The sequence below is a fragment of the Schistosoma mansoni genome, chromosome W (genome assembly GCF_000237925.1).
Source record: "Schistosoma mansoni strain Puerto Rico chromosome W, complete genome".
In the NCBI taxonomy this organism is placed as follows: Eukaryota; Metazoa; Platyhelminthes; class Trematoda; order Strigeidida; family Schistosomatidae; genus Schistosoma; species Schistosoma mansoni.
Window position 1 is genome coordinate 1,383,558 of NC_031502.1, and position 15,821 is coordinate 1,399,378.

The 15,821-nt window shown below is 34.9% G+C and overlaps 1 protein-coding gene across 1 annotated transcript in view; it reads right to left on the bottom strand.

Annotated features, from left to right (window-relative positions):
• Smp_157010 (putative titin) overlaps positions 1-15,821 on the bottom strand; it is a gene marked incomplete at both ends in the record, with an annotated part of 117,899 nt that overhangs the window by 89,940 nt on the left and 12,138 nt on the right. Inside the window, 5 exon segments of the mRNA XM_018799883.1 lie at positions 2,450-2,785; positions 7,411-8,067; positions 14,445-14,594; positions 14,652-14,798; positions 14,946-15,542. Coding sequence (XP_018653752.1) covers positions 2,450-2,785; positions 7,411-8,067; positions 14,445-14,594; positions 14,652-14,798; positions 14,946-15,542 — 1,887 coding nt within the window.

The following is a 15,821-nucleotide window of genomic DNA, read 5'->3' on the forward strand; positions in this document are numbered from 1 at the left end:
CCCAGTACCGTTCGCTCCAAACTCCATCGCGATATCTATTTAGCTACTGATAGCCACCTGCTAGTAGGGCTGAAGAGTCCCAAGTAGGACGAAACTTGCGTTCTGGATTTCACTATTAGCCACTATCCATCATTGCTTAAAAATTCTGTAATGTTATATTCAAAAACATTTGGTTATCCTCCACTGGTCTTCTCATTCAATACAGTATTATTACTAAAATATAACTATGTTGGCCTGGAATCTAAGACTACTAAACAGGAAATTTTCAATTTTAGTTTGTATTGAGGATACACAACAAATGTCGGACTTACATACATAGTACAGAGTTGTCAATAAAATAATCAAGCTAAAATATACTACTTATACTTTCATTAAGTAGTTAAATTAATATCTCAAAATTTCTAACTTACTTTTAGCTTCCACTTTACATTGTGTTTTTAACTTTTTATAATTCAATTCATAAACTCCCATATCATCAAGTGTTATATTATTAATAATTAGTCGATAAATATTTCCTTCTGGAGAGAAATCATATTTTTTACCCAATATAATTGGCTTTTCATTATATAACCAATTAATTCGACAATTAGATTGACTTAATTCACATTCTAATTCAACGTTTGTTCCAGGTTTTGGTATTTCATCAAAACAAACATTGTTCAGGGGTCGAGTAATACTGACTTCAATACCTATTATTGTTAGTAAAAAAATAAAGGTAAAGTTCCATAAGTTTTTTAGGTCAAAACAAGATTAGTAATCCATAGTTTATGAAAGATGGGTTGTTGTTCTCTGAGCTGGATAGTTTCGTCGGGGAGCGTTCCTCGTCCTTCTGAACGACATCGTCAGCACAAACTTCGAATAGAAGTGGATAACAAGATTATATGGTCTAAACGATAGTGAAGATCTATTTATAACATTGTTTGAAATGATGAATATTCGAGGAATCGGACTGTTTATAATTTTATTCATGAATTGTATGTTGCTCTTTAGTGGACATAAAATATATCATGTGGCTTATATTGATTAATTGAAAATTATATTAATTGAACTTATCAATAAGTAATCCACCTTTGAATGATGGAGAATATTTTTAGCTCAAGTGGATAATTGAGGAAGGGATTTTTGTTCTCTGAACTGAATGGTTTAATTGTAGAACTCTGATTGTTCTTCGAATTAACATTATCAGAAAAAAGACTTTAGGTTGAGGTGAAGTTTATGTTGATATTGTTTAGAGGAACAATGAGAGCTAATACGACTAAACTATCCAGCTCAGAGAACAAAACTCCACTTAAAGTAATTCAACACCATGATTATCAATTGGATACATCATTCAGTTGTTGATTTAAATTTCTAAGCCAATCTTTTTTTCAAAAAGTAGTGAATAATCGATTTTTGAATTAGGGTTTTTACTGTTAACCAAATGAACTGCCAAATTTATTATTTATTTTATAAAGAATTCACAACAAAGATCAACATAGTACGATGTACTACTGATGTCGATAGATATAAGTAGTATGCATCATCAATAGAAAGTGAAATATCTGGAAGCAGAAGGTTAAGATGATTAAAGAAAAGAGAACAAGAACAGAGAATGATTGTTGTAGAAATGAAGGAACAATAAAGTCTGAAACAATTGATTGACATTTGATAATGGGCAGTGTTAACCTCTTTGTTGCATGTGAATAGCTAATTGATGCTTTATCCCACTTGGTTTGTTCATATACGATTGGTCGATTAAGATAAAGTAACTAGCCGAATCGACTCAAATTAATTAAATCATATTTTATTTAGTCAGACAATTGTATGCTTTATGTCATTAATCAACAGTGAGTACAACACATATGCAGAAGGAATATATCACATTTTAGCAACATTGAGAACTGGACTCTTTTCAACGTTCCACGTCAGCCAGTACTGTGGTTAAATCAAATAGATCTTATTCAATCGTATGGTGTACTGTTACTTGTTCAATCAGTTTAGTAATAAATAAGTCATTATAGGAATAGTTTGAGCTACTGTAGTGTGGTCTACTTATATCCATATAAGTAGTATATGATGATGATCAGACATAGAATGTATTTTGGCAGAAGATCGATAAGGATCAAACAGGAATGAAGCGCATTCGGTACAAAAATGCATGAACAATAATAATCACAGAAGATGGACTGATATTTGCAGAAGGAACAGTCAAGATTGAGACAATTGATTGTTATTTTGCAAATTAACTGTTGACTGTATGGCTATCAGAATTTAGTAAGATACTCTGTAATTTATACTTAAATACATTCGATTGCCCCCAGTCGTGTTTTGTTCACTACAATACAACGTTCTGTAAGATGCCCGTTTCATTCCCGATGCTAAGACTTTCATGAAGATATCTACACAGATAAGTTCTACTTTATTATTGAATGCTTATTACTAAAGAAATAGTAGATAGTAAATAACTTACCAGGTGTAACAGGTTGTGAACTTCTAGATGGTTTACTTGGTCCTATACTATTCATAGCAATAACACGAAATTTGAAAGATTTAGAATTGTCTAAATTTTTCACAATTAACTCATATGACTTTTGTTCATCTGAAGATAGTAGACATTGATCTGTACGATCTATGTTTAAAGCATCAATCGATTTCCATATTTCAGTAGTATTTTTAGCATCACACATTTCTATTTGATATGATGTAATTGGACTATCACCATCATTTGTTGGAGAAAACCAATTAACTTTTACTGAGTTTGTATTGACTGGTGTAACATTGTCAAGCTTTGGAGCATCGGGAGGTTCTGAAATGAATACAATTTTTAACAGTAAAGATTATAGTACTGAAACAGTGGGGAAGAAGTATTAAAGGATTAGTGATTACTTATCATTTATGAACCAATGACTAATATCTAAAGTTTTGGAAGTAAATCCACTTCGTTGATGATATTGTTGTAACATACTTTGAATCCGATAGAAGATAAATCCTGTACTTGAGGTATATATTTGTTGGAATATATTGGATCAGGTATTTCAGGAGGCTCATTAAAACCCATCCAATTAACTGATAACTCGATGATTTAGTCAGTAATCATATTTTAAGCTCTTGTAGTATTTTAGATCGAGAGGCATTCAGTTTTTATCAGCATTTGTTGATTGTACGATATACGATACGTTACATATTTTACTTGAAGGCTTAGATACCGACTTCGTAATACATTTCCATTTCTTGGAAGTCTCCTACTCTTGGATCCCGGATGAAAAACAGAATGCGGAAAGTATGGAAGAAACCCTTTGCTTTGAAGGTTAGTATATGAATAGAAAACAGCGATGTTTATTAGATTCTAAAATTTAAGTGGCTTCTAGAAAACATGTTGAAATTAGCAACAAATTCGATAATTATCTGAACGGGATAATGAAGGCAAAGCCAGCTGTTTCCAAGATTTCTTTTGGACGTTTTCTAAGAAGGCCCAGTTTCATAAGTTTCCTAATTTCAGAAGACTTTGAGTGCCATTGAGATTTTAATAAAAAATCTCTAATTGTAGGTAAATTCCACCTAATTTCATTGGTCCTAAACCAACGAAAGGTTTAAAAGTTAACTTCTAGTATTGACGTAATAGTCTTTGAACTGCTTGGTATGGTTGTGAAATATTGAACTGAACTTATCGGCCAAAAGGATTGGCATCTATAAGGTCAGAGCTCAAGTCATAAGAGAAACCAATCAAAAAAGAAAGATGCAGATAACAATCATAGAATCAAGAATAAAAACCAAACAAATCCCAGGTTGGCAAAACAAACTGTTAGTCAACTATGGAGAAATTCTAACAGCTCACTTCACTTGGAAGTACATACTGATGATAATGTTGCTTAAAATTACAATGTAAACTTCACAATCAAACCAACTAGCTAAGAGACCACAATTACTCCAATACCCACATTCTTAGCTACAAATATTCACCATCATTCGAAACTTTAAATTAGAAAAAATATTATCAGAAGGGGTTTTGTGGAGATTTAGTATTTTCATAGTTGAAAGCGTGAGTCAATTGAAGCGAGACCAGATCTGGCACGAGACTGGTAGGTCCTGGGTTCGAATCTCGCAAGGCGAGGTCGTGGATGTGCACTGCTGAGGAGTCCCACAACAGGACGAAACGACTGTCCAGTGCTTCCAGGTTTTCCCTGGTGGTCTATCTTCAATTGACTCACGCTTTCAACTATAAAAAAAATAGTTTTAATAAAATGATGGAAAAATAAACTTGATTCCTTTTTGCTTACTTGGCAATTGTTTTGTTTTAGCTTTAACAGGATTTGATGATTCACTTTTACCAGCCAAATTAGTACAGCTTACACAAAATTCATATTCTGTATTTGCTTCAAGTTTATCAATTTGTACCATAGAACATGGTTCAAATGATTGAGTCTTCCATCTAATGATTAAGTAATTCAATATAAACAAATTGAGAATTAACTTACAAAATAATCCCTTTTGTTCTTGATAATTACAAGATATCGGATAAATCTTACTTTCTCTTACCTACAATAACAAATTTATACACAGTTTGTTTGTTATCTCACGGATTTCTGTCTCCGGTGGTAAGGTCGATTTGAAGAACGGAGCTAACACGTCAAAAATCCCCCACAAAATGGTTGTGCATGACCGGCCTCAAGCAGTTGTCCCTTGGGCACTGCGGTCACACCCCCAGGTCATTAAGACCAACATTAATCCAATTTTCTTTTCAAGTCCCTCAAGAAATACTCTTCCACGGTGTGGGCAGCCGGGAAGTGATATTAGCCCTCATACCCGTAACAGCATACGAGACCAAGTTGGTCACATCCAATCCTTGTTAGCATTAAAAATTCATATTTTCATTATCAGCTGATATGTTATGTTTCAATGGTCATAGCAAAGGTTGATGGGAGAACCAAGATTATATGAGTACATAGAACAACATGATTTAAAAATTAACATCTCAATAGTGTGTAAATAGCATATTCCAGATGTATAGATGTATTCCAAATGACGACTAGTGTCAGACAACCCTACTTACTCTTGCCTTTTCTCTTTCTACTAGTTGTTGACTGGATTATGGAGACCTCTACATTTCAGGAGAAGCGCGGAATTTAATGAACACGTCAGACGCAATTAAACTATTCGAACTTCACAGATGACCTAGCTGTTCTATCTTATACACGGCAACAAGTGCAGCGGCAGCCTCTGCAGCAGTAGGCCTCAACATACACAAGGGAAAAAGCAAGATCCTCAAATATAACACAGCGATCACCAACGAAATTATACTTGATGGAGAAAATCTGAAACAGGTGAAGGCTTTTACATACCTGTATATTATAACTGATAAAGAATGAAGATCTGATGCAAGTGTGAAAAGCATCGATTAGCAAAGCAAGGGTCACATTCTTACAATTAAAAAATAACTGAAACTCAAAACAATTGTCACACAACACGAAGGTCATAATTTTTAATACAAACGCCAATACAGTTCTGCTCTACTAAGCTGATACTTGAAGGACTACCACAACCTTCATCAAAACGGTACAGGTACTTAAGAACCGCAATCATTACAAGATACTCTAAATCCATCTGTCTGATACCGTTAGCGATAGTTTACTGTGACAGAGAACAAACCAGCTTCCAGATGAAGAGGAAATTAGGAAAAGGCACTGGAATTGAATAGGACATACATTGAGAAAATCATCAAACTGCATCAAAAAGTAAACTCCAGCTTAGAATCCTAGAGACTAAAGGAAAAGAGGTAGACTGAAGAACATGTTGCTCCGGGATTGTAGGCAGACATCAAAAGGATGAATAACATTTTGAAGTGACTAGAAGAAATAACTCACGACAGAGTTGGTTGATTATTTCATGTCAGGTTTCTGTGCTTCACAAGGAGTAGCAGTTGTAAGTAAGTAAGAGTTACTTATTTCATATGATTTACTTTACAAGCTCTTAGGGTAAGCCTAAAAGAAGTACTTTAATAAGACCTTTATATGAATGGACTCTAAGCATAGAACTATTTTAATAAAGAATCATATTATTATATTTTTTAAGAGCATTTACCTTGATACATTCTTAGGACGATATTCAACAATTACACTAGTTAAAGGTGCTTCCACATGAGTCACTGGTAATTTGAATTCTAATTCAATAGTGGAATGATTTATTGGTTTGGCAGTAAGTTGTTTTGGAATTTCCGGAATATCTGTAGCATAAAAATAAAGAAACATAACGATATAACACTGTCATATATGTGTATAGATTAAAGTCAGGTACATGGGCGTTATTCTATGTCGTAACCCAAACTGTATACTTTAAGTATTTATCTGTCCTGGAACTTTCTAATATATTAAATTATTTTGCATTGAATAACGAGATCATCCTTATCATTGAAAACCTGGAAATGCCGGACGACCGTTTCGGCCTAGTATGGGATCCCTCATCAGTGCGCATTCACGACCTCACATCAAAGAAACTCGGACTCAGAACCTTATGTCTAGCAAGCCAACTAATAACCTCTAAACCATTAAGCCGGCATCAGAGGGTGTTTATATCTGACTTCAATCGATCCAAGATCTTACGCAACCCTTGAGCCTCCTCAGCGGTCTAGAGGATAAACGTTTGCTCGTGAGACCGAAAGTCTTGGCTTCGAATTCCGCCTATGGGATCGTGAATGTGTACTGTGAGGAGTTCAATAATAGTGTGTAACGACCATTCAGTGTTTTCAGGTTTTCAATGGTGATCTAACATTAATCAATTCATGATCTCAATCAGAAATTTAATTATTAGAAAAAAGGTCGTATATTGTTGCTTTTTTTTTAAAAAAAATTGACTCTTCGCTATGATTATATTCTGATAGTAAATAGTAGAGTATAAGGAATATGAATGATCTCATTCAACAGACATTAAACTGTTTATCACCAACTTATAAACTCCGAAATACAAGTTTATCCATCTAATAAGAATTTGATAGGATTTCGAATCGTTCATTTTCGATAAACTCATTCTTTTGTTAGCAAAGATGGATAGTGACTAGCAGTGGAATTCAGAACGCACGTTTCGCCCTGTTTGGGACTTGTCAGATGGATGTACCTGCATCTCAGAGTTGATGTTCGCTCTGGGACTCAAACCCAGTACCTTTCGCTCCAATGGCTATCGCGTTATCCCCTCGGCCACTAAGTCCTGATAGCCATTTGTTTTTGCGATGGGGTGAAGTTTAAATTCATTTAGTATTGTTTGTTTGAATCTTCTCATCTATGTGTTAGGACTACAACTGGTCAGTCTCTAATTGTTTCTTTTTTCTATGATTAATCGAATACAATTTGAATGAGAGTTCTGTAAGTATTTCATATATAATAGTTTTATGTCATACAAAATTAAATAAAAATGAATAGATATTTCAACAACTTAACTAACCATAAGGAGATTTCATTAATAAGCCATCGGAAATTTCTTTCCTTGGTCCACTTCCACAATCATTAACTGCAGAAACACCAAACAAATAAGTAGCTCCTTCAGTTAATCCTGTGATACGATGTACAAATGGTTCTTCGTCATCAGATGTTTTCGATTTTGAACTAATATTTGCAATTGACTTCCACTCTTTAGCCTGAGAACGTAAAACACCTCCAGGTTCAGGAGCCAATTGACGTTGTTCAATTTTGTATCCTGTCAATGGGCTACCACCATCATCTTCAGGTGGTTTCCATAATACAGATACTTCTGTAGGTGACTCAACATGTGCTTCTAATGATGTTACTGGACCAGGTACTCCAAGAACTTTCAATGTTATGGTTGCTTTAGCTTCTCCATATGGATTGGTGATAATAGCTTCATAAATTCCAGTATCAGAAACTTGTATCGCAGTAAGACGAAGTACTGCTTGACGCCTTGAATCATTATCTGGAACAGTGCGTTTTGTTGGATCAGGCAATGTACGATTACCATTCCAATACCATACAATACTGGTAGCAGGTGGACAAGAAGTAAATGGTATCTCTATATTACGATTACTTCCCTGAGCAAGTACAATTGTATCAGTGAAGTCATCTGGTAGACAAAGTTTAGGTGGTACTAAAGAAGAAAGGTAATAAAGTAATTTATTTGTATGTTTAAATCAGGGGATGCTTTTACAGGCAAACACAGCATAAATACAAATAATTTTGGTAAATATCTTTAAAAAGGTTACCATAATTGCGAAAAGAATACATGAAGAAAATACCACTGTTCCCACAGTTGGAAAGAAATTCTTTCAATTCATATTTTAGATTCTCAATCAGCTATTCTAGTTATGAATGTAATTTGAATGTAGTTGGATGCCGGATCGGTGGTCTATCGGTTAAGTGCTCTGGCGCGAGACTGATAGGTCCTGGTTTCGAATCTCGCGAGGCGGGATCGTGGATGCGCACTGCTGAGGAGTCCCATAATAGGACGAAACAGCCGTCCAGTGCTTCCAGGTTTTCCATGGTGGTCTATCTTCAATTGACTCATGATTTCAACTATGAATGTAGTTTACTGTCTGTTTCAAAATTAACTGACAGAAAATTATTAGGGTCACGATGCAACAATACAAAAAATTGATCTATCTTCATAAATTATAAACAGAGATAGATAGTGGATAGTAGTGGAATCTAGTTTGACGCGTGCTTCATCCTATTTGAGACTCGCCAGCTGGATGCACCTACATCTTAGTTATTGTTCATTCCGGGACTCAACTCCAGTACCGTTTGCTTCGAACACCATCGCGTTATCCAATGAGCTACTGAATCGAAATAATAACAGGCTTCTGGAATAGAGTGAAATTTAATTCATTTGTATTTGTTATCTAGATCTTTCTATTGATGTTTAGAACTTCAAACGATCAATCTCTTTTGGCATATGTGCATCTGTGTTCGAGTCCTTGAGTGAGCATCAACTCTAGGATGTAGGTACATTCAGCTGACGAAGTGAAAATGGGATAAAACAGGCGTCTTAGGTTTCACTGCTAGATACAATTCAGCTCTGCTTTTGATGCGTGTGAATATCGAGGTAATCTGCACAAGACGTATATATACCAAAAGAGATTGATCAATTCATCTGTTATGTTATTGACAGATAATGTGAATGAAAGAAATCCAACCCATTGTTATTTAGATATATAATTCATGGATATTGGTTCAAAGGTGAAAACAACTTTTAATACAAAATGAAATCATTTGAAAGATCACTGAGAATCAAGTTACATTGAACAAAGATATGATAACTTTAATCTCTGTAATGATTACTTTCCAGATAGGTTCTTGTTATAAACGGTAGGATACTTGTTATAACTCTAGGATTTCTTGTTATAACAGTCCTTTCACTTTTTACACGTATGTGGGACGTTAATTTACCTTAGACGAATATCTACACTAGATTCCCTCACCCCAGTGTCTATTCTACAAGACTTCAACACACACAACTCAGATCAAGAACACGAGATTAGCCTGACTAAAACGTCAATATATTTCCCACACCGAAACCCGACACAATCCAAGAACAAGGAACAGTCAATTAATAGTAATCAGGATAGGGGAGTATATAACTGATATAACACCTGTTACACCATCTACACGTCTGATTCAGCAAAACAGCCAATCATTCTCGCCCACACATCAGTTCGTAAAATCGTAATAAGATGCAACTGACCGTTTAATCAACAACATCGAGGGTAACACAGTGATAATAATCATCATCGTACTTTGATCACAAATTTCATGTATTCAAAAGAATAGGAATCAATGAATTCCAACACAATGGTACATTAGGGTCTAACTACTTTCAGTTATACATAAAAGTCATGAATTTTGATTTTGTGAAGTGTTTAAGGTGTTCTTCACCTTTGAAAACCCTCAAACTTGAAGGAAACAATCCTCTATGCCTCTTTAATTCTTAATGATTCCCTAACTGATATCAATTCATGATAGAAACTAATTTTACAAAGTACGAAAGTTCCCATTAAACTATTACACTTAATCAAAAATCAAATAATAAAAAAAACAGAAATAATTTTATAGTTGAAATCATGAGTCAATTGAAGATAGACCACCATCGAAAACCTGGAAGCATTGGATGGCCGTTTCATCCTATTGTGGGACTCCACAGCAGTGTGCATCCACGATCCCGCTCCGCAGGATTCGAACACAAGACCGGTGAGTCTCGCGCGCTAGCGCTTAACCACTAGACCACTGAGCCCGCATCCAAAGGTGTTAATGTTTAACCTTGGGTGCTGGTTCAGTGGTCTAGTGGCTAAGCGCTAGCGCGCGAGACTCATTGGTCTTGTGTTTGAATCCTGCGGGGCGGGATAGTGGATGCGCTTTGCTGAGAAGTCCCACAATAGGACGAAAAGGCCTTAAAGCAGTGCTTCCAGGTTATCTATGGTAATCTATCTTCAATTGACTCATGATTTCGACTATAAAATTACTGAAATCTTCACAAAAACCCTTCAAAAATAATGATACATCAAACTTACATTCAATTTCAAATGTTGCTTTTGATTCTAATTTATCAATTTTAATAGAATATTCACCAATATCATCTAATGTAATCTTGAATACTTCTAGCTTTTGTATTTTACCATCATCAATTAGATGATATTTACGTAAATTTGATGTATCTATACGTTTACCATTATAGAACCATTGAACTTTTTGTGGTAATTTAGAAAGATGACATTCAAATTCAATTGTTTGAGGAATTTCTTTTAAATGAATTGATTCTAATTCTTTGATGATAACTAATGGAGCATCTAGAATGAATCGAAAACAATAGCCAATGATAGTACTAATAATAACACTAGTAATAAATGATAAGTAGTCTATTTGATTCTATTCAAGAACACCTCATATCATAACTGACAAGTATTGGTAACTAGTTCTGTAAGGACGGCTCGTTGGTAAACTCTAGGAAGCCTCAAGAAGCCCAGAAAAAGCCGAAGACATTCCATCCAATCACTGCTAGGGGAATATTCTAGAATGTCGACGTGTAGCTTCCCCATTGGATGGATAAGAGTGATCCCTATGTGTCTATTGGTTGCCCGAAATGATGATTTACTCTCAGTCAAAAAACTATAAATACATGAGATTTCTGTACTATATTTTGACACTATTTTGCGGAATAAAATTCCTACCTACTAGTCTTCTGTCTTCTCTCTTGCGACGTTGCGGGTTCGATCGTTCAATTAGTCTGATAGTACGCGGCATAGTAAGGATCAAAATCTCCAAATATAACATGTTCTTTTTAATACTTCAGAAAATTCGATCAATCTGGCTAACATCACATCTTACAGTCCTTTCTTGGGTCAGTACACTTTCATTCGGCTTGGTAAATATGCTTCTTATACATTATTAGTCTTCTACTCTCATGTGATTGGTTGAATTAAGCGCTAGGATGGATTTGATTGAATAGAGTTGGCAGATGATCATAACTCTAACATTAAATTAGTCTATAAGTTGATAAGATTAATCCCTAAATGTTATATGAATCATCGCCATGATAATGTCTTCAGTCCTTCTAAAAATGCTATCAATTCTCATTAGAACTAATGAAGTTACGTTACCATCCATCCAAAACAAATAAAAGTATAGATTGATTTCATGTGTACAATGCTATTTCTACGCAGTGGTCGTACAATGAACCCTCATTACATTTACAGAGCCCTAAGCACTATAAGAAGAAACCATTTTCAAAGTTACTCATTGTGAGTAGCACTAACTTGTTAGCTTTACATTGGAGATCCAAAGTCGTTATCTCAAACCTTACTGGGTACATTACAATAGTTTAGCCTTAGTGTAAATCTCGATAGTCTGATAAGAAGACGAAGATTGTCAGAACTATGTGATGATGTATTAGCGCAATACATTTCAAACATATATTTGTTAAGAACATTTATACATAAACGTATTGTGCAGTGAAGGTCATTATCAAAGAGAGAACGAGGTCCATGCTTCATTCAAAACCTAAAAGATATGAAAATGATTGTGTCACATCCCAATGCGTTTACCAATTTAAATGTGTGTGTGGTCACACATACATAGTGAGGAGCAATCGTGATCTGAAAATTAGGGTGTGTGAACATGTACCAAAATGGTTGCAGAAACAAATAGAATCAAATGACCCGATAAGATTAGAGGATAAACAACCATCATAAGATTTATCTTAACTCAGCTTTTGTGGTGTTGTATAAAAGTGTAAAAGGGCATATACTAAGGTTTATTGAAGCCTTAGCCATACGAAAATTCAAACCCCTTTTGTGTGTTCAAAAAACAGTTTGTTCTCATCTTTAACCTACACTGGTAATATATGCTTATTATCCAGAGGGATCAGGTGTCAAATTGTTTTCACATTATTTTTATTATTATTATTATCGTTGTCTATTCTTACCCCCCCCCATTTCCAGTCTAGTTGACTTTTTATTTTTATATATAAATGTGTGATCAGATTGTTCGAAATGTATTGCGCTAATATATCACATAGTTCTGATAATCTTCGTCTTTTTACTACACTATCGAAATTTATCTGAGGGATTATTAGATTTAGTGTAAATCCATTTGCACAAATACGGTTAGATACAAGCATCAGTGAGGAAACAAAAGAGAAAATAAGTTTGAGCATAGATGTTTACATTAAAGATTACCTTTCTTTAAGCAAATCCTTTCTGATGGTTTTGATGGTTCACCAACACCTTCCTTATTCACTCCACGAACACGAAACTGATAACGTGTTGAACTGTCTAGATTGTTCACATTCAAGTTACAATCATCTTGCTTGGCTGTTTTTCCAACTTCTTTCCACTCATTACCATCATCTTCACAAGTTTCAATGATATAATAATCAGCTGGTCCAAAGTCTTCATTTACAATACCAGGTGTCCAAGTTAAATTAACGCTTGTTTCATTTAAAGGTTCAACGGTTATAGGACCAGGTTTTCCAGGAACTTTAGGAGCTAAATTAGTAAAAAAAATAATTGAAGAACATAAAACATAAGATAGGCTGCAACAAAACTTGAAGCGATGTAAATTTTGCTTTCATCCACTGGTTCGTTATGCCAATCAGATATAAGCCAAATAATGAGTGAGAGACGCTGATAGACGCATACTATCAATCAAGATTGGCTTCACTTTCTAAAGAAAGAAACATGTGGCCTTAATTTCCGAGGGAAAAAGATATAAATTTATGAGTGAGTTGAACAAATATTCTTGATTCAGTTTAGCTAATAAAAGCTTCCTGCTTACTTTTGGTTTTATCATGCAACTGGCTGGTTGCGCTCACATATATGCATACATGTGCATCAGTAGTAGGCTCAGACAACTGCGTAAAATAACATTTATGCGTTCAGTTAGTTTTGGGAAAGAAATCCTATTGAGAAGCCATGATCACTGGAGTAAAAGTTTGTCGTGTATGAGGAAGGTACTGACCAAAGACAATCGAAAATGGTCGCACAATATAGCAAATTGATTGAAATTAGACATTAACATCGTTTCGTGCCAACTCATTAGTTCAGAGGTTATATGTTTACGCGTGAAACCGAACTTCCTGGATTGGACTTCCAATCGAGAGGTCATCGATGCACACTCCTGAAGAGTCTCGTTCTAGGAAGGTGTGAACAACCAGTGCTTCCAGGTTTTCAATTGTCGTCCACTCTAAAACAGTTCATGATTTCACAGAAATTCAACAATTTCCAAAACCTCATACTGACATTATAATTAAATTGGCTTATTGTTAAAATAACTTAAACTACTCTCAAAGTGTAATACTATTCAATTGGAACTTACACAAAGCAAAGGTAAATTCATATTAGTGTTATTGTCAAACAATGATATTGAACATGTATCTATGTAACGGAACATCTAAACACAAAATCTTTCAACATCGTTAAACAAAACTGGAATATGTCATAGAGCTTAGCTTAGTGATAGATTGAGCGAAATACTTTCTAGATATGCTATTCATGAATTCAAAACTAAGTCAGATTCCATTGAAGACATTGGTGAATGGTTGCTCAACTTCGTGGATTGGTTGAAGTTAGACATTAACACCGGTGGATGCCGGCTCATTGGTCTAGAGGTTAAGTGCTCTGGCGCGAGACTGGTAGGTCCTGAGTTCGAATCTCTCTAGACGGGATTGTGGATGCGCACTGCTGAGAAGTCCCACAATGGGACGGAACGGCGGTCCCGTGCTCTTAGGTTTTCCTTGATGGTCTAGCTTCAATTGACTCATGATTTCAACTATATAAAAATTACTAAAATCAAATTGTCGTGTTCGGTATACTTTGTCATTTACTCCAGAGAAATCAGTACCAAGTAATATGTATTTTGTGCTGCTGTTGCACAAGTGCTTTGATAAGTGTCCTAACAACCTTTAAAATACCTCAGACTGCCGACAGAAATTTGGATAAGAGATCGAATAAATCAACATTTTGTTAAATAACTTACGTTTCATTAAGGGTAAACAAGATTCTGACGATGGACTAAATGGCCCTTTACCAGCTTTATTAACAGCACATACACGGAATGTATATTGCTTATCAGGAGATAAACCAGTTACTGTAGCTTTCGGTTGGATATTAGGTTCAAATATAATTCCTGAAGTTAGTGAATTCCATTGTGCTCGTGAACCGTAGGTTGATGTACGGCGCTGACCTTTTACAATTGGACGTTCATCCATGCTTTCAATGAGATACTCTGTGATGGGAGAACCACCGTCTGATGAAGGAGGTGTCCATTCTAGTGAAACGCGACCACTTTCTAATATTGTAACCTGAGGTATTCCTGGAGCTCCAGGTGGGTCTATGTTAAAAAAAAGAGAACAATGAAAATAAATATGGGATATATGTAACCCATATACATCTTGTAATTTCGTCTGACTGAACAAGTATACTACTCCATTCTCAAGTAATACTTATAACAATCATAGACCCAAAAAAAGTAGCTTACCAAAAGAATACTTCATTAAGAAAGTCGGACTTTCAGCAAAGGCGGAATCACCAACATCGTTACGTGCACAAACTGAGAATATATATTGAGATCCTAGTTTAAGACCATCTATCAATGTTTTCAATTCTCTGGTTATACAAACATTAATTGGTTGACTTGAATATTTAGTTGCATCTCGATAATTAACAACATATTCTAAAGATTCATTTTCATTTACATTAATTGGTATATCCCAATTAAACATAATTGATTGTTCTGTAGCATCAGTTATTGTAAGATTTCTTGGTGGAGATGGTTTATCAATGACCATAACATGAGTTGTTATAGAAATTTCACCAAGATCATTTGATATTGTAACTTTATATGCTCCACTATCTTCACGTTTTACTCGACTTAATGGTAATGTAGTTAAACCAGCAACTATATCTGGTTTAAATCTAGGAGTTTGTTCTTGAGTTAAATCAGTAATTGGTGCCCATGTCCATTTAATTTTAGGTTTTGGTGATGATGTAAATGGAATTTCTAGAATTTTTGAAGTACCAGCCTTTAAAGTAATATGATCTTCAAATTGATCAGATATTCGAATTGTTGGTGGAGCTGTAAACATTAAAGAAAAAAGAAAGAAAGAAAACGATGTGTATTGTAAACAACTGTCTAACAACATTTACCTAGAGTTTGAACAATGATAATGAATGAAAAAAAAACAACTTTGAAATATCAGAAAAGGGTTTCGAGGAGATTTTTGTAATTTTATAGATGAGATCATGAGTCAATTGAAGCTAGACCATCATGGAAAACATGGAAGCACTGGACAGCCGTTTCGTCCTATTGTGAGACTCCGCAGCAGTGTGCATCCACGATCTCGCCTCGCGAGAT